The sequence below is a fragment of the Toxotes jaculatrix genome, chromosome 13 (genome assembly GCF_017976425.1).
Source record: "Toxotes jaculatrix isolate fToxJac2 chromosome 13, fToxJac2.pri, whole genome shotgun sequence".
NCBI lineage: Eukaryota > Metazoa > Chordata > Actinopteri > Toxotidae > Toxotes > Toxotes jaculatrix.
Genome location: NC_054406.1, coordinates 1,439,467 through 1,457,825, shown reverse-complemented (window position 1 = coordinate 1,457,825; position 18,359 = coordinate 1,439,467). Strand labels below are relative to the sequence as shown.

Here is an 18,359-nt window from a genome sequence, read left to right as displayed (position 1 = left end):
AAAAACGTGAACACCTTCCTGTTGTAAACCAGAGAGTAGAGAAAACAAAGCCGTGCTACACACAGTTAAAACTTATTTAATCCACCTCCTCCTTCTTGTTGTCGATGCTGTTGCTGTTCATCGTTCACACTCCGGCCCTGACGTCCGGATTACCGGAGCCGACCGCCGGCAGGACGCTGGTCCCGCCGGGGGGACTACCTGCGCGCACGCTGCACGCCGACGTACGAGAGCGAGTGCGCGCCGCGCTCCCGGGCTCGTTCACTGCGCTGTGTACCCGGACAGGTGGTGCAGGCGGTTTGTACCGTGAACAGCACCTGTGAGTGCGACTGTGAACAGGAATACTACAACTACAAGAGGAAGCACCGCCACAGCGAGTGTCCGTCCTGAGGTAGGCTGCTGCTCCCTTTGGACCTGGATGGGCAGGCCGGGCAGGTAGAGTTTCCCTCCTGTTAGAATGTTTTTTTTTCCCGTGGCGCCCCCGCCATGTTCCCCCAGCAATCACAGCACCTGTATAACTTTTTTCTTTTTTTTTGGAACACGTAACACTACTAAGGCTGAACGTACTGTGGGTCTATGGTTTATACTATAGTTTAATAAAAGGATTTTAAAATTACAACAACAACTTCGCTTTTGGATTTTGGCTCAGTTTAAAGCTCCTACATGACATAATGTTTAAGTTACTTTACTGTCAACTTATTCTATCTAGTCGTACATGCTTTTTGGAAATATCCCATGTGCAGAAATGGATCTACAGAGTTTCTACACCAGAGACAAAATGTTTGAAATCCTACGGATCAGGGCTGTAATATCTTAAGGCAGGAACCTCAGCGCCTGTTTTTTGTCTTCTCTTTTTTTCTTTTTCCTCTCTCGTGTTTGTTTACTCTCCCTTGTGCAGGTCACAGTTTTATTTTTATCAGAAGCAGGTTTTTTGTGTTGCTGGTTAAATTGTTTTCCAGTCAGGGAGCCAAGGACAGAGGAAGACGTTTGGTCTGTGGCTGGGTTTGGACAGGTTGGGTGTGTGGATCGGATTCAGTCACTAGATGGAGATAGAACTCTGTCAGTGTTACTGTGAACTTTGACCTCTGAACACAGAACAACAGATCAGCAGCTGGTGGGATGGATCTTTGAATCATCACTGTGAGAAAGACAGGTTGCTTTTTTATGCCCGTTGGGTTTGTGGGGCCAACTTACATGTGTGGAGGAGAGTAACGTCCAGCGGTCGGGTATCAGACGGCCTTGTTGTGCGTTGTTGTGTGTCATATACTTGGGGAAAAAAGCTGCTTTCCATTGTGTTTGCTGATTGTGCAGCTTCAAATCACTGTCTGGAAATAGAAAACATAAATTATACCAAGAAATTTGATGTAGCTCTTATGTTGTACTTCTTGAATTTAAATTAGAAGTATACTCTTTTTTAAAATGAATAAAACTTTTTAGCCAGTACCCAACTATTGGACCCAGTGTCTGAAGATGACATTCTTCTAAAAAACAAACCAAAACAAAAAAAACAAATATGCCGACAGAAACAGAACAGGTGGTTTTTACTTTCCCTTTGCCATCCTCACATGTTGCAGTGCTTGGTTTGTCCTAAAGATGGCGATATAGGAGCTTCATTATCATTAATCTCACTCAGCATTAAAAAGGCATTACTGATTCCAAAATAATAGACAGGGTTTATAGTTCTATAAGTTCCTAAGTATTGTACTAGGAATTTGTGCGTGCACATGTTTATTGGTCAACACGATGCTTTGCTTTATGATGGTACATTGCGTTGCGGCAGAAGTTGAGCCAGGTTCAACTTATTGGCTGCTGGTGTGTGGGGTCATTGAAGCTATTGATTGATTTGAAGTTGGTGGTCGGGGGTTTACATTGGAGTGACTGAGCTGATGCTGATGCATTGATTTGATTTTTTCTGCTCTGTGAAAAAAGAGACAGGTCACCTAAGTGGCTGAGCGCAGCTGTTTCATGGGGTCTGTCTGCTTTTCTCATTCACTAACAATGCCTCTGGTGGTTACCATCATCATTATGGCCTTTTACACAATGCATTACATGGAAACTAAGCCCTCGGCGTCTTCTGAGGTAATTCAGACAATGAAAACACTCCAACTTTGCCTGGAAAGTGACAGCAAATAGCCAGCGAAGGAAGTGATAACAACATGTGGTCAACTGGGACAGTTTCCATGTTTCCCAGGATGAGAGATGAGAAATGATTACGGCTGATGTCATGAATGAGACACAAGTGAATATTGTGTCTGTGGCTGCAGTGAAAGTAGTGCTTTCCTGACTGGAAAGCACTAAATATAGTGGAGCATTTTCCGCTCAACAGCAGTTCATTCATTGTAATTCATGTGACTACAAATCAAGCTCTGTGGGAAAGCAATGGAACTTGAGATGGCAGTTGTTGTGAAGCCAGTGGGAAAGGCCCAGATGTTCATGAGGTCCTGCAGAGCTGGAGAGAGAAGCTGGGAAAACGTGCTGACCCTGGGTATGGTGCACCATGAGTGCACCATTATGTGTGATTCTTGATTTAGATTCAGTTCAGATAAAACCTGCTTCCTGAAATAACTCATTGGTGCAACATGACATGAGGTAGATGACAAATTTGCTGTCACATAACCTGAGAGCATCTTTGTGTTTGCACAAGCTCTCAGTCCACACAGCGAGTACGATCTCGTCTGTTCTGTAGAGAAGATGTAATAACACTACGGTTTATTACAGCCCACTGGTTTCTCTTTTTGTCGCCCTGGTCGACTGTGCTCAGTTATGAATGATTCAAGTAATTTTGACAATGAAACGATTTGAAAACAAGTCGACCGCGTTGCCAGATTAGTGCTGATTTTATGTGGAGGCGAAACCGACAGTGAGTGGATCCAACATGTCCCTAATAATCCCTCATTCCTGAGGAGAACCGTAACAGTTCAGAGGGTGATTGATTAGTTTGTGGCCTGAGGTAGAAGGAGAGGAGTTAAACAGGTCTTAGATGCAGTTCATCTCTGGGTTATGATGTTGTTCAGGGCACAAACACAGGACTCAGACTTAGAGATTTGCTAAGTCTAATATTTAATCATCATTCTTTCTAAATGTTCTGCTGTCAGGCCTCATAAGTCAGTATATAATTGCAGTGAATGATCTGTTTGCTGTGAACAGGGGCTGTTGCTGGGAATATTTACTCTTGCATGCAAACAGGACACAGGTCAGAGTAAGATCAGCAGCACCATTACGTCTAAACCACGGGGAAACGCCGCTCTTTCTTGATGCTGTTTGAATGTTCAAACGCTGTTGTGTAAACCATGCAGACGTCTGTCGTCAGAATGAAACCTGTCCTGTACCCCGTGTTTTCCAGTTGGACCCCTGCTCTAAAAAAACCCAAACATCAAAAGGCTGTAGGTATCAGTATCCATTAGTCACAGGTCTGTTTTAGGAAAAGTTCATTTAACGTGCGCTGCTTGTTCGTGGAGTTTTGTGTACACAAGCAAATGTGAAGCAGCTCTTGAACACAGATGGACGTCATTTGAGATGTATTCAGATAAGTGGCACACACGTACTCTTAGAGCTCAGTGACTCCAGTGTTGACGTCTGATGTCAACAGTGTGCATAAAACAGCTTACCCTTTAACCACTCCAAGCCATTAAAGAAATCTACGCAAATGCACATATATATATATATATATATATGTGTGTGTGTGTGTGTGTGTGTGTGTGTGTGTGTAATAAAGAAAGTCAAAGACATAGCACACAGACAACATCTCCTTTGTGTCACAGGTCGATCGTGGTGAAAGCTGGAACAAATCATCCATCACTTTGTCTCCTCTTGTTTGGACCTATGTAGTGCAGTGCCGCCCCGGCCCCCAGGTTATGGTTACAGTGTCCCTTGTGTGGGTGGGGGGGGGTGTCATGTCAGCAAAGTCTTCTGAGTCTTTGAATTATTGAAAACAATCATTTCATGACCACCAGGATGTCATGTTTTTACCCACGTCTGTTTGTTGGTTTGTCTGTTTGTTTGTTTGTTTGTTTGTTTGTTTGTTTGTTTGTTTGTTTGTTTGTTTGTTTGTTTGTTTGTTTGTTTGTTTGTTTGTTTGTTTGTCAGCAGGATTAGCCAAAAAGTACTAAACCGATTTGCACCAAACTTGGTGGAGGGATGGGGTCTTAGGTCGGGGAAGAACCCAATCAAAGTTGGTGCAACTTCTTATTTTGGATCCTGATATGTGGCAGTTTCATGGAGGTTCAGTCAAAGGCAGTGTTCACAAGAAAGGACATGTCTGTCATAAAAAAAGAGCGGTGGACTGATGTGGAAAGACTGAAAGAGACACAACATGGTTTTGTATGTCTGAGTAGTGATTTTTCTGTATACAAAGTTCAGGCCTGGATGAGATGTAGTCATTTTGTGTGCAGTTACAGTGATTTTGCATTATGCATTACAGTTCAAAAGCTCCAGGCAGCTGAGCCAGACTCGCCAGTGGAGCGGGGCAGACAGGGGCAGCAGGAATGTCTGCTGGAAAGACTGGAAAGGGCAGAGGATGATGACGAACCTCAGGCACAGTTAAAAGAGGTTATCAGATGCGCAGGTGGATCGGCAGCAGCAGGGAAAGGATCACTATGCCCAGACAAACACACACACACTAGTTGTATTGTTGCTGTGAGTCTAGATGCTTGTTGGGGCAAGTAAAGAAAACTTGACCTCTGATTATATTAAAAGTGAGAGAGAGGAAGGAGCTGCAGTTTACCTGGAAATTCATCTGTATTTCATCAGAATCTTGGCTTAAAGTATATTTTCTGCTTATTGTTAAACTTCATCTGAATCAAAACCTGCCTGATAAAACACCGGGCTCTATTCAGGTCCTGTGTTGCGTGATTAACCACGTACTGTATTTGCAAAACAAATCATTCAGTAGTCTGTAGTTTATCTCTGTTTAGCTTCGTTTCCATATTTATCCATCCATCTATAGGTATATAATTAATGAATACACAAACATACATGTATACCTCAGCAGGTCTGGTTATTCCCTGGAAGGCTAAAAAAAGGCTAGAATACAGAGGCGTGAATATCACTGCTGCCTGGATTCTTGGAGCACTCCCGTGTAACCGTCTGCCCCAAACCGAAGGCTTGATGAGCTGTAAGCATCTGACTGAAATGCTGTCATGCTGTCATGTCAAAGTCTGGGATTCCCAAGTCGGCTGCTCATTCATGTGACTTTTTCAGAAAAAAAAAACACTAATAATTAACTGCAGACTGTTATTAGAATCTGAGAATCTTCCCCGTAGCTGTGACTGTAAGTGTAAATGTGCCTCAGTCTCACCAGCGAGACACTTTGCATGTTGTGTCTGTTCATTTACCTCTAATTTTCATTTATCAAGGGCAGCAGTGACATAGACAAATAGCAGACCTTCCTGCCTAATGGTAGACGTGCTTTACTGTGCTCTATCACTGACACACATGGCACAAACACGCAAACAAAAGCCCAGTTAAAGGCCACGTTTCGCTCAGTTTGACGAAACGATGGCGGCTTTTTCTCTTTGTGCCCGTGTGTGTTTGCCCCAGGCGGGGGTGTTTCTGTCCATAGTCCACAGACTCTGTGATCCATGACAAAGTAAGACCATGCCTCAAAAATAAATGTTCCCCTGAGAACAATACCTCATGATTTTAGTCATCCTCTGATCTCAGATGTCAAAATCACAAAGTGTGTGTCTCAGAGAACAAACCCTTCTTTTAAAATAAAATAAAAATAAATATTACTACACTATGCATATAATATGCTTAGATAGCAGCACTGGTAGGACAGGAACCGGGGATTTGGTAGTTCATAGTCAGCGCTTTAGGCCCTAGATCATCAGGACCCCCTGAGAATGAACCCTTTTGATTTGAATGACCTCAGCGCTTTCTCCAGAAAGGCTCTATGAACCGCTAAATCATCAGTGTATTTATTTTTAAATCAAAGAATCTTTAGGATAAAATATTTTTAAAAGATTAAGCACACAGAACTTTCCCAACTGGCACTTATAAAATTTAATTTTCATGGCACAGTTACTTTTCACACACAGAGTGCCTTAAAATTGTAAAGTCATACTTCATTACATCATAAGAGTATGACGCAGCTGTTGTGTTTTGTAAGTACAACACCTCAGCAGGTACCAGGACAAAGAGTCAAAGTTCAAAGTCAAGTTTTACCCAGCAGGAAGTCTGAAACTTTATCTGTCAGTGCGTGACGAGTTTCCTCCTCTGTGGTGGGTTCACATTCAAACAGAATTTGTGTGGGTGTGTGTGGGTGGGTGTGTGTGTTTGTGTCACAGTCAGTGACACTAATGATTTCAGTCGTAGGAAAATCATTACCAACGTTACTGCTGCTGAATCTATACAGAAATAAGATGAACTGAAATCTACAGGGCTCACGTTCCACAGTTCCAAAATATCCTATCGTGTGTGTCAATTGTGTACTCATCTCCAACGGCAACATTAAAATAACTTTGCTAACTTAATTAAACTTATGTAAGTGACAGCTAAAGTTCTGTGATTGAACAAGACAAAACGATAATAGCTGCGATTAAAAAAACGAAATCATTTTTGATTTCTAGGTGGAGAACATTTTTCAGTCATTGCTCTTTTAGCATTTTAAACTTACGCAACGAGGAACCTCACAAGCATTATGTGTGCTCATATTTCTAACATGGGTGGATGACTTCACAGATTTCTGCAGTGTAGCAGGAACAGTGGCTCACTGCTACGGGAAAAAGTTCATCCCCCTGAAAAGGCCCCAGTTCCTATAATCAGAATCAGAGAAACTTTATTAACCCCGGAGGGAACAAACTCCCAAATGGAAAAATGAATGAAAAAATAAAGAAATAAAAAACGGAATAAAATAAAAAATACTACAATACCCACCCCTTAGAATGTACATATACCCCAAAATAAAAGCACATCTTCATATTTACATATGCACATGAGGTTTAATGATGATGTAAACACAGTGTACTGTGTCTGTGATTTTTATTTTATTTTATTTTATTCTATAGTTTGATAGCAACAGGCAGGAATGCCTACCAGTTACATAATTAGACTGGAAGGTAAACCTGTGGTAAACATCATTCTCCAGTCCATGCAGCTTTGGCAACATGTGAGCAGCTGCCTGAATCAAACCTGTGCTCAGGGTCGAGGTTTTATTCGGGCTAACGTCAGCGCCGTGCTCCGGAGGGTGACGGCTGAAACTTGGTTGTGATTGGCCAGTGAGCCTAGTCCCAGACCACACAGGCAGCATGCTGTCATGTGAGTGGGCTGGTAAAGAGACTGGCATCTGGGAGACACTGCCTGTGTTTTGTGTGTGTGTGTGCTCGCGTGCATGCGTGTGTCCACACCTCAGGCGTGTCTGCTGCAGAGCTGCTACTGCCAGCTCTGTCTTTTTACATTGAATCTGCCCTTGATAATGGCCATCAGCAATGCTAAGAGAAAGTGAGCGAGAGAACTGGAAAGACACCGCCCTTCATCTTTTACATTACTGGCGTGTAATTATAGCCTACACTGGGTTTGTGCCCTGATGTTTTTCTTTGCTTTGAGTGTGGGTGGGGGAAAAAAGGTGTGTGCATGTGCATATGTGTAAAACCGCACCCCTGAAACATCCTGGTAAAACTGAACACAGCTATTTTCGTCAAGCAAAATGCTGTGGGGCCCGTTACACCTGTCCCTGGACCTGAAAGGCCGCGGACAGGTGTAACGTAGGGGCTGGATTCCTGGCTGAGTCGCGCTGTGTTCTCTCTTTTGAGTTCTCCTCAAAGTATGAGAGGGTTGTATTTATGTGACCGCAAGTTGCTCGGAGGAAAACTCCGACTATGGTTTGTGCTTATTCCTCGAACAGCTGTTTGGAGTAACCAAGGCTATGGAGAAGGGCAAAGGAATGCCACTGGGTGGTGGGAAGAAGACTCTGAGGAACTCCTGAACCTCGCGGTTCAGAGCTCCACTGCTCTGAACCGGTCACAAATCTGTTGGCAGGTTTTAGGGTACGCTCAGGGTTTTAGCAGGTTACAACATTTCAAGCTATGGCTATTCATAGTTTGGATTAAAAAAAAAATGGGCAGGGATGATGATGATGATGATGATTGAGTAAGGCAGTTACTAAACACCTAAGTGGAGTTTCCATATTGATTTGCACTGGATGGATGTGTATGAGTGTGAGACAGGGTGTTACTGGGAAACCTTTGTTTACTTTAGCAACCTTACAATAACATGTAAAGGTACGGAGACCCTACTGCTGCATATCACTGATCATTTTTATTTCTTTGGACTGATGTGTGTACCACCTGTGTTAAATCCCAAAGCTCAGGGGAAGTCGGGGGTATAATGGATATAATTTCAGAATCACCTCAACAATGTCCAACAGGTTCTGTATGAAGGAAATTTCAAATTTGGCCGTATTTCAAGTGCACCCACTCAAGGGCGTGACAGATGGTGAAGAGACGCGTCTCTAAATATTTTCCAGCCACTCATCAGACACAGAAACAAAAACTAAAACAAACCACAGTTTGTTGTGAAACCACAGTTTAATGAAACTTTAAATTAAAAGCTAAAGGAATATTTAGCCCAGACATGCTGTGTAACCCAGCCTGGGAGGGACAGAGGGTTGCAGCTCGGACGGTCTTCACCCACTCACGAAAATAATTAATTCTCAAGCTGAAACAATAAAAGTGAAGGGGACAACCATCAAGGCTTAATTACTTTTCTTCCAACAAGCAAAAAAGCCGGAGGAGTGAATTAAGTGTCAGTATCTTGAAATAAGAGCAGTTCCAATAAAGTGATTCCAGTATCAAGGTGGTTTTTTTTTATTTAAAACTGTTGAAATTCATCTCACTCCACTGTCAGAATTCTTTCTTCATTTGTAAATCGTACTTTAAATGAACCTCAGCTTTGGCAAACGTCATCTCAAGTGGTGTGTTTAAATAGCACACCACTTCCAAAGTCATTTCCACACATTTTAAACCTTTCGTGTCTTATTTACTAGTGTGTGTTTTTGCGTTGGGGTTAGCCAGTACAGAAATGACTTGGCGTGTGTAGTGATTACACACAAAATGACCTAAGGGAACTGTTGTGTTAGTGACACCCACACTTACTATTAAAACACCAGTTAACTCCATGTGGTTTGTCTGTGAAAGGTTAATAAGATCACACAGGTGAGTCAGTCCCTCCTCATGAAGTTAAGACCCTGAAATCTTCTGTGTCTTCCTCAGTGTTTAGCTGGAAACTCTGTCATTGTGAAACCAACCACTGTTACATCATATCTTTGCCACACACTGACTGGCATTTTACAAATGAGTGGTGTAATTATCACTGGAAATGAGCAAGACGTAGTAATGACCAGTTTATTAGACACGTTTTGTGTGTGTAAAGCTGCCGTACCAGTTTCAGGTGGATTCCTCCTCACGTCAGTCGCCCTCCTCTCAGGGCAGCTGCTGTGTTTGTTCAGTTTTCACTGAGCTTGTCCAAGTCATAACATAAGAGAAAAGCTCTGGATCCCTCAGTTTCAACATGATAAACCAAACTCCCCCATCAGGGGACTTGGTCATCGTTGTTGTTATCTTTTATCTGAGTTTCTGTGTGACCAGCACCTGTGGGGGTTTTTTTTTTTTGTTAGTTTTGTTGTTGTTTCTGTCAATTTCTGACCTGTACACTCATGAACACGTCATATCAGAATTCATAGGGTGCTGACAAGGCATCACTCATTCAGTCATTCACTCTGCCTTGTTCATCCCATTGGTTTAACCTCAGTATAATTAAAGCAGTCTCTGTCTTTACAAACTGCTCTGGAAAAGAAAAGCTTCTGTCTCTAATTAAATACAAAAAAAAGAATTTTCTGTAAATATGTTTAATAATCTGCGTGTGCAGTGAGGATATCTCAGACAGTAAAAATGATCATGTTTCAGTAGTTTTATAGAAAGAAGAAAGATAAAGGCGGGTCACTGCACGCTGCACTGCACGGCCCACCTGTGTGTTACTGTAAAATAGAAATGTTTTACAAAATCATCACTCTGTGAAACTGTTTGAATTCCGGGAGTTTCTTAGGCAACCCAGAGTCCTCCAACCCGATCTGCGTAGGTCTGCAATGCTGCAAGCTGAGGTTTCCTGTTTCCCAGAATGCCTTTTGGTAACCCCTGAGTGGAACAGTGTGAACTCTCAAAGATGGGCATGTCGTCTGTCTCCTTAATGCATTCCTCCTGTACTATTGAACGTGGTTCAGAATACTGAAAAAACTACAGCTACAGTAAAATGACCTTTGGCTCCTGGACAGAGGACGATGTGAGGAACTGATGTGTCACATGTCACAGTTGCTTCAGAGGATAACAGAAAAGAACAGGACAGATGGTTCTTGACCTATTTGCTTCACACGCTGATGAAGTGTTTCTTTTCTTTTCTTCAGAACGTGGGTTGAAACGTTTGTTAAAATGCCATTCATAGCATCAAGTGACACTAAAGGTCTTCGCTGAAATAAGAAACATACCAACGCCTCCCTCCTACACGCTCACGGCTTTGACCCTTTAAGCCTTTATTTCAAAAACATTTAAAGAAGTGGTAGAGATTACCGGGTACAGTGAGGCTGTTAAAAGTTAACTGTACGTTTCAGTTTCAAGATGCTAGGAAATAATGTTTTCATGTTTGAGTTGTATAACTTCAGGTTTTCTTTCTCATTGTTATGGGGACTTTGATGTGTTTATGTCTCAGTGTGTGCGATAACAGTGAACATTCGTCATTGAATGAATAATCAGCATCTGTCTGATTGTCCTCTTCATCTTACAGTAACACACAAAAAATTCCCCTTCAAGGTGTAATGTCTACAGAAATACGCCTGCATCATGTAAATAATCTGCCATAAGGAAAGCACTTGAAACACTATCTGACTTTAATAAAGTTTGTAATAGTGTATAATATATAAGATAATTAAGATAATATTAGGACATTTTAGATAAACATTATTGATCCTAGATTATTTTATTATTTTTCATTCAGCTCGATTTAATAGATAGAGACAAAACATGTCTTAACACTTGAAAAAAAAAGCAGTCAATCTGCTCATTCATTTCAATGAAATCAGAGCACTGACACATACTCTCTGTGGTTTTACCACCTACCTGGATCTTATTCACCTTCAGTCACTCACCCACAACAATGAAGTGTTGCTTTTTCTGTTCTTCAGAAGCGAAAGAAAGAAAAAAACTGAGGGAGAAGGTGAAAACGTATGAGGTGACTTGCAACAGATGATCCTGTCTGGAATCAGACCAGGAACATTGTTGTTTTTGGTACATGGCGTCTTTATTTTCATAAAGCCTTTGCACAAGCGTCTTAACAACATGATCCGCGGTTTTTGGTCTGAATGCCAGGTAAAACACACACACTCTCAGCTGAGTTAAACAACAGAGTGTGTTTGCACATGTCCTCTAGAGCAACACATAGAAGCGCTTTCTGATCTCATGGCCAGTATCGACAGGAAAACATTGTTTGCCTCTAAAAACCATTGGAAATCAATGCTGAAAATTATTTTATCATCTAACTATGATTAAGATTTGGTAATGTGAGGGGGTAATGTGAGGGGGTAATGTTAGGGGGTAATGTGAGGGGGTAATATGAGGGGGTAATGTTAGGGGGCAGCAAGTTAAGAGTGCGGCTTTGGACTTTGGACCGGCCTGAGATCGGAGGGTTGTGGGTTCGATCCCTTGACCAAGCGCAAAAAACTGGTGGTGGTGAAGGTGGTGGAGAGGACGCCTTAGTTGGCAGCCCTCTGCCCCAGAGTAATTTCCCCAGGAGGGATCAATAAGGTAATTAAAAAAAAAAAAAGGCTTGGGAAACACTGTGGTTTGGCTTAAAATGACTCCTGTGTTAAAGTTAGGGGACCTACGCAGCTATGGTGACAACCCGAATCACGGGAATCAAGGTCAGGGAAACCAGCGCTGACCGTCGGTTAAAAACAGGAAACAAACATGAATCTCCCATCTGATGTTTTGTTGACCGTCCACCTCGGCTTCCCCCTCCCGCAGACTTGGTTGCTCTGTAACTAAATCATGTGACTTCCTTGGACTCCTGTGGTCTCTTCAGAAACAGGATCTTTCCTCATCTAAAATCACATTTACACTTTGACCTTTGGGGTTAATGACAAAGCAGAGGCGTCTGGTGCACTAGCTATTGCTTACTACACTTTGGGGCTCTTACATCTACCGACGTGGCACATGGAGACTGTAACAGCTGTGATTGGTCAGCTAATTGTAATGCTAATGTTTTTCCCTACAAGTTTCTGACCGAAGTGATGACGAAGACAACATCACGATATGATAGAGAAAGCTCGGCGGTCCAGCGAAGTTATCTCCTGTGCAAACACTGCTCTCTCTCACAGTATCAGGAAAAACAACTCCCTTCATGTCTGAACAGGAATGGGGGAGAGACATCACGGACCCTCCCACTGTCTCTGTATAACAAACTAACTGGAAGAATGTAAACACAACCACAAGTAATCAAAGTACAGTATGACATGTCACATAACCCGTGTATGACACATGTAGCTTGTGTTATATATCCAACGCTGAGCTGTAAAACATTTCCTACCATGAAGCAGAATTATTGAGATGTTTTACTACACACAAAATCCTCCCCTGGTTAATACAGCTCGCTCAAATTGTTGCTTTGGTCTGTCCACGTTTAAAGACCTGTCTCATGTCTGGGACATGAGTGGGACAATGATGCAATGCACTATTCAGACTTGTTGCTTGTTAGCTCTGAAAAATCTACTGAAAGTCTTAGACTTATATTATTTACTTCTATGTTCCTTGTTTTATTTTGTTTCAAGATTCTAATTTCTAGAAAATTCTTTAAACTATATTTTGGAAAATATGATTCTACATTATTATGTTATATTAGAATATTTCATGACATTGACAGAATCTTCCACCGCTAAAAGTCAAAGTGTCAAAGTGACACCTCTTCACCTCGTTTCTGTTTCTGTCTCAGTTGTTATTGTTATTGTTATTGTTATTGTTATTGTTATTGTTATTGTTAGTAAACCACCGTAAATCTTTATGGGAGTTCGTTAAGGAAGCTGTAACTGTAACTAAGGAAGCCAACTGTAGGTCGCTCAGTGCTGGACGAAACAAGAAGTGACATTCATGCTGAATGTCACTGCAGGGTCACCGGCTTGTTTTTTTTTTTTTTAGCTAAAAGGAGGAAGTTCAGTGGACAGAGACAAGAGACTGACACTACACTCACACTACATTACCAACACCACATTAGTACTGGGTGGTTCCTCCCTCTGCTCTCACACAGCCTCAGTTCTTCGTGGCATGGATTCCATGGGATGTTGGAAGCCTGCCCCATGTTGATGAAAACATTTTGTGATATGGAGCATTATCCTGCTGAAGCAGCCATCAGAAGACGATGAGCTGTGGCCATGAAGGGATGAACATGGTCAGCAACAATACTCAGACAGACTGCGGCATTCAAACCATGATTGATTGGTATCAAGGCCCAAAGTGAACCAGGAAAACATCCCCCACACCATCTCACCACCACCAGCAGCAGCAGGACTCCAGATCCTGATGTGGTCTCTGCTGTTGTAGTCCATCCACCTCAGGGTTGGACGTGCTGTTCATTCTGAGATGCTTTTCTGTTCCCCACAGGTGTAAAGAGTGGTTCTCTGAGCTACTGTAGCCCTGCTGTCGGCTCCGAGCAGTCTGACCTCTGACCTCTCTCGTCGGCCAGGTGTCGCTGGATGGTTTTCAAACTCTGGAGACTGTCGTGTGTGAAAATCCCAGGAGATCAGCAGCTTCAGACCCAGAGCCAGCAGGTGGACACCCACAATCATGGCATGAATAAGCAGGTGTATATGTTCCTGATAAACTGCGTGGCGGGTGCAGTATCATGCAGTGCAACCTTCCACTTGTCAGTCTGCCGTTCTTGGAAGAGGCATTTCCTGAATTTGGCTCTGTCTTGGCTCGTTTTTTCTTTTTGTAATGGAGCCTTCAGCTCCACAGCTGAAACTGAAAACGTTAAACAGAAAACACAAAGATGTTGCTGGGTCTGTTCTTCTTGCTCCGTTGAGGACAGATTCCAAAGATCTTTATCCCTATCATTCATGCTCAAACATCTGGTTAAAACAAAAACAAAGTTGTCCTCTGATGGTCAATGGTCTAATACCTGGAATTCATGACTAAAAAAGGTAACAGATTTAACACAGTGGACGTCACAGTAGTCCACTGTCGCATGCTTAACTGTTACTAGACAAAACTCTCTTATCAGAAATGTCCTCTATCATTCAAAAGGAATCTTTTCTGGATCACAAACAATTCTGCCTTTTCCAAAAGTGTAAGACCTTTTGACTTCATTTGCTTCTGTGTTTGTTGTGCTTTGTTGTGTCCTGGTTGTTTCAGCCTAATGTTGTGTTATGATAAAACTCATAAATCAGAGAGAGAGAGAAAAAAAAACAGCCATGATTGAACATATTTGTGTTCATTTTTATTTGAGGGTCAAAGCGTTCAAAGCTGCCCCAGCTCCACGTGCATACAATGACCTTATTCATATAAATAGCAAAATAAATTAAAATCTCAGTTCACATATTGTGCTGTCACACAGAAACCTTTGGAATTAGCAGGACCGGTGCCGTGTCTGTGTTTAACTGTAGCCGTAGGAAGAGGTAGATATAGCGTAGACCAACACTTTGTATGTTTTTAAGGGTAGTACCTGTGTTTTTTTAAAGCAGTTTTGTACTTTGGAGTACGTTACTTCCTCATGTTAGTACGTATGCACAACATAAAGATATGTTGTGGAATGAGGAATGTACTTCTGAGTACAAATACTACAATTCTTTGGAGAGTGAACACACTTTTTTCTGTTTCTCCTTAAATAATTAGATCCTGTTCCTGTCGATCACCTGACCTGAAATGAAGCGTCCTCCAAAGCATGTTGCCCTGCATAGTTGCTTATAACATCCATTTATTTATTTTTTTCATGACACAGGACATCAGGTCATTTCCAGCTTGGTGACACCATAAGGTTTGGACTGTTTGGTCTATTTTATGGGGAAAAAACAACAAAACACTGGAATTCTCTGAAATGGGAGGGGTGCTAATTAGGTAGATGCAGATAGTAAATGAACTTAACCTCTGAGTGACTGGTGCTCTCCTTTAACTAATCTAAAAAGTTCTAAAGCCTGTTTTGACGGAACATCTTGAATAGCAATGTTTGAACTTTGAAGATTCAGAAGTTCCGTTTTTTGAAATGAACACTGTTTTCTATCTCGTCTTATTCTGGCATTAAAACTGAATGCACCTCGTTCCCCAAAGCACTCAGCTCCATCAGTTTGCTGTCGATTCTCTGCAGCTTGTTCCGTAGTCTCTCACCGGCGCCGTTTGCTCCTATTTTCATCAGTATGGCAGGAAACTCCCGAATTTGTTTTGGGGTAGCAGAAGCGACCCAAGCGTTGAGCCGCACATTAAGTTCTGAAAGGTTAAGTTGTGAAGTTCCTCCCTGTTTTTTGCCGTCCTCAGAGGGGAGGTTGTGCACAATCCGACGCAGCCGCCTGATGGACGTTTTCTGGTGGAGGAAGAAAGCCGGGAGGATTTCTTTGAGGTAGATGGCTCCATCTGCGTGAAAGGAGGAAGACCATCAGTGAGCAGGTAATAATGAAACAGAAAAAGACACTGGGCTGATCGGGAGATAGTAGCAACTGAAAATAAAACCTTCCCTGCTGATGAATCAAAGCCAGGTGAATGTGCTGGGTATTTCCAGTCAAATGACCAGGGCTGAGAAATGAAAGTGTAACTGTTCCAGCAACAGTTCACTGACCCCATTTCTGCAGGTTTACCGCAGGTTTACCACACGATCAGCACATGTGGAAATGCAGTAATTCACTTACTGAGTTCAGTTGCTAATGTAGACTAAATATCCCGACACATGACGAGCACGTGTCAGATTAAATCCAGCAAAAAAAAAAAAAAATCTCTTTCAACTTTAGCAAATATAAATGTTTCTTTGTTCATGAAAGAAAGTTTATTTCTTTTAATAAATGACATAAGCAGAAACAAAGCGAACCACAGATGTAGATGACTCTGCCTCTTCCTCCTTTCCTTTTTCCCCAGAATGAGCAGTGATCTTACCTCTGGACGCGAGCCCATCATCTGCCATGCACACGCTGTTGTGCCAGGTGGAGCCCCTCAGCAGCAGCTGCAGCCCTACGGCATAGCAGCTCTGGTGCTCTGTGCAGTTGTGGTGAGCAGAGACGGTGTCAGAGAAGGTGCCATTGGGACATATGTGGCAGACTGTGTCCTCATCTGCCGTACCTAGAGGAGACACACACACATTTGTTTAAGCTGACGGACGAGAACCACCGTGTTGTCCTGGTTAGTAACACAGACCACGAAACGTCTGTCCAAGAAGAATCAAACTTTGATCGTCAGTACAACCAAAGCTCCCAGAACATCGGCGACATGGTGTGAATTACTGTCCTGCAACGTGAGAGAAGTGACTCAAAGTTAGTGCCAGTCATGTGCTCGCTGGTGTCGTGCTGGTGCAGAAGTGGACTCCTCAGGGTGCATAATTCAGATTTTTGTTGCTGTGTGCTAAAACACTGTAAATGTAGTTAACACCGTTTGCCTCTGCGGGGCAGTAAACTACAGTCTAAGCCATGTTAAAACCCATTCCCCTCATTCAGTCTTCCAGAGCCATGACATCCTTCTTTAATGAAGAGTGGTAACAGCTATTTGTTCTGATGCTGTTCACCTCACCTCGTCTCTATGGTTCTCTGAACACAACAACAGAAACAATGGCAAACAAAACTTCTGTCTCCTCAAGTTTCAAAACGGGACTTTCAGTGAATTAGAGCTGCCGAAGACAGGAACATCACGAGGCTGTCTCCATGGTAACAGTGTTAGTTCAGCTGCTGGAACCAAATGTACTGGTAGAGCTCACGGGCTGATATGAGTTAAGATTAATGTCCCAATTAAATAGTGCAGAAAATACAATGAAGGAAATATGCTGAGTTCATCCAGAGTCCCGCGAGGCATTGTGGGTATTGGATCTGACTCATCTCTTAAATTAAATTTTGAATGTGTGTGTGTGTGTGTGTGTGTGTGTGTGTGTGTGTGTGTGTGTGTGTGTGTGCCATTTGCAGCAGCATCACTCAGCAGCATTCCGTCAGTCCGGGATCATCAGGAATAATCATCTGTCAAATTTTGGAAAAATTTGAAGTTACTGATCTGTTCTTTCTTTTTGGCCACAGACATAAGGACCTACAGAAACAATACCGGTACTAACCCATGCTCCGTGATCCCTGACTCTGTGCTAATCCTGATCTCTCCTACATGAAAAGCTCTGATTGTTGTTAACCTGCTCTGACGGCTCTGACTTCCATCGCTGCCGCCCGCTCTGGACTCGACACCCCGGGAGCAGCAGCCTACCTGCGGTCAGCAATCCTTGTCCTGACGGACACTCGCTGTGGCGGACGCAGAGGTCGTACTTCCTCTTGTAGTAGAATCCCCGTTTACACTCGCACTGGCAGTCGCTGTTCGCGGTGCAAGCCGTCTTCACCACCTGGTTCTGTCCGCACACGCCGCAGCGCAGACACTTCCCGATGTGGTTCCACAGCTCGGTGAACGAGCCCGTCGGACACGGAGCGCACTCGCTCTTTAGCGTCGACGTGCAGCGCGAGCGCAGGTAGGTCCCCGGCGGGCAGCGCTCGCACTCCACCTGCTTGCCTGTGGTCGGGTCCGTTTCCCTGTAAGTCAGGACGGGCGCGCCGACACCGTCAACAAGAGCCATGCGCAGTGACATCAGCACCAGGAAAGGTACGAGCATCTGGAGGGAAGGAAGGAGACAGGAGAGGACGGAGGGAAATACAGAGTTATACAGGGAGAAACTGGGAATATAATGGAATACAACGAAATCCAACCATGAAACATGAAGAAAATAAGAACAACTAGCAGACCAGTTATCCATCCTCTCTGAAAAATACTGAGTGAAGATGCTTACAACAAAACAAGTGAACCATTTTATTGTTTTGTTGTTTTTTTTTTTTTGTTTTTTTTGCCAAATTCCAGTTCCCTCAGAATCGTGTGATTGGCTCCATCATCTTTGCAAAGTTAAAAATTGTCTGTGAAAAATAATCAAGAAACAGCCCGCACATCTCCAGTCCCAGTTCCTGAGAGATGCAGTCGGGTCGTGTTCTGTGAAAATGAGCCCTGAGGAGTGTGGATGTCTCCCTCAGATGTTGCCCACAGACACGTTTGCAGGCAGAAGCCTCGGCTTGTCTGCGCCTGCAGCCTCCCGCTGTCCCCACCTACCATGGTCATGATGTGGTGTCTGCTGTTGCAGGCGGCAGCTCTGTCGTGAGGATGGTTCTCTCACAGCCC

The 18,359-nt window shown here is 43.1% G+C and overlaps 1 protein-coding gene and 1 long non-coding RNA gene across 7 annotated transcripts; one reads left to right on the top strand and one right to left on the bottom strand.

Annotated features, from left to right (window-relative positions):
- Nucleotides 1–148: 148 nt before the first annotated feature.
- On the top strand, nt 149–16,225 carry LOC121192272. Of its 2 annotated transcripts, none has more exons than XR_005895179.1 (4): nt 149–388; nt 13,635–13,801; nt 15,501–15,629; nt 16,092–16,225. It is a non-coding gene; the product is annotated as an uncharacterized LOC121192272 (long non-coding RNA). The 2 variants fall into 2 exon arrangements; XR_005895180.1 differs by having other exon boundaries at nt 329–432.
- On the bottom strand, nt 14,448–18,357 carry LOC121192271 (tumor necrosis factor receptor superfamily member 6B-like). 5 transcript variants are annotated; one of them, XM_041053871.1, is made up of 4 exons: nt 18,291–18,357; nt 17,409–17,805; nt 16,110–16,292; nt 14,448–15,596 (listed from the first exon to the last, which is right to left on the bottom strand). In XM_041053871.1, the coding sequence occupies exons 1-4, from the start codon at nt 18,297–18,299 to the stop codon at nt 15,256–15,258; spliced, it is 930 nt and encodes a 309-aa protein (XP_040909805.1). In that variant the 5' UTR covers nt 18,300–18,357; the 3' UTR covers nt 14,448–15,255. The 5 variants fall into 5 exon arrangements, with proteins under 5 accessions (XP_040909805.1, XP_040909808.1, XP_040909807.1 ...); XM_041053874.1 differs by lacking the exon at nt 18,291–18,357 and adding an exon at nt 18,132–18,240; XM_041053873.1 differs by lacking the exon at nt 18,291–18,357 and adding an exon at nt 17,980–18,118.
- Nucleotides 18,358–18,359: the final 2 nt, after the last annotated feature.

Bases quoted from the DNA above. Each gene is read 5' to 3' on its own strand.
- LOC121192271 (XM_041053869.1), bottom strand. From the start codon at position 17,946: ATGGATAACTGGTCTGCTAGTTGTTCTTATTTTCTTCATGTTTCATGG. The intron at 16,293-17,408 runs GTAGGCTGCTGC...TGTCTCCTCTAG, and splicing joins ACAAGGATTGCTGACCGCAG to GTACGGCAGATGAGGACACA. The intron at 15,597-16,109 runs GTAAGATCACTG...CCTTTCACGCAG, and splicing joins TGATGGGCTCGCGTCCAGAG to ATGGAGCCATCTACCTCAAA.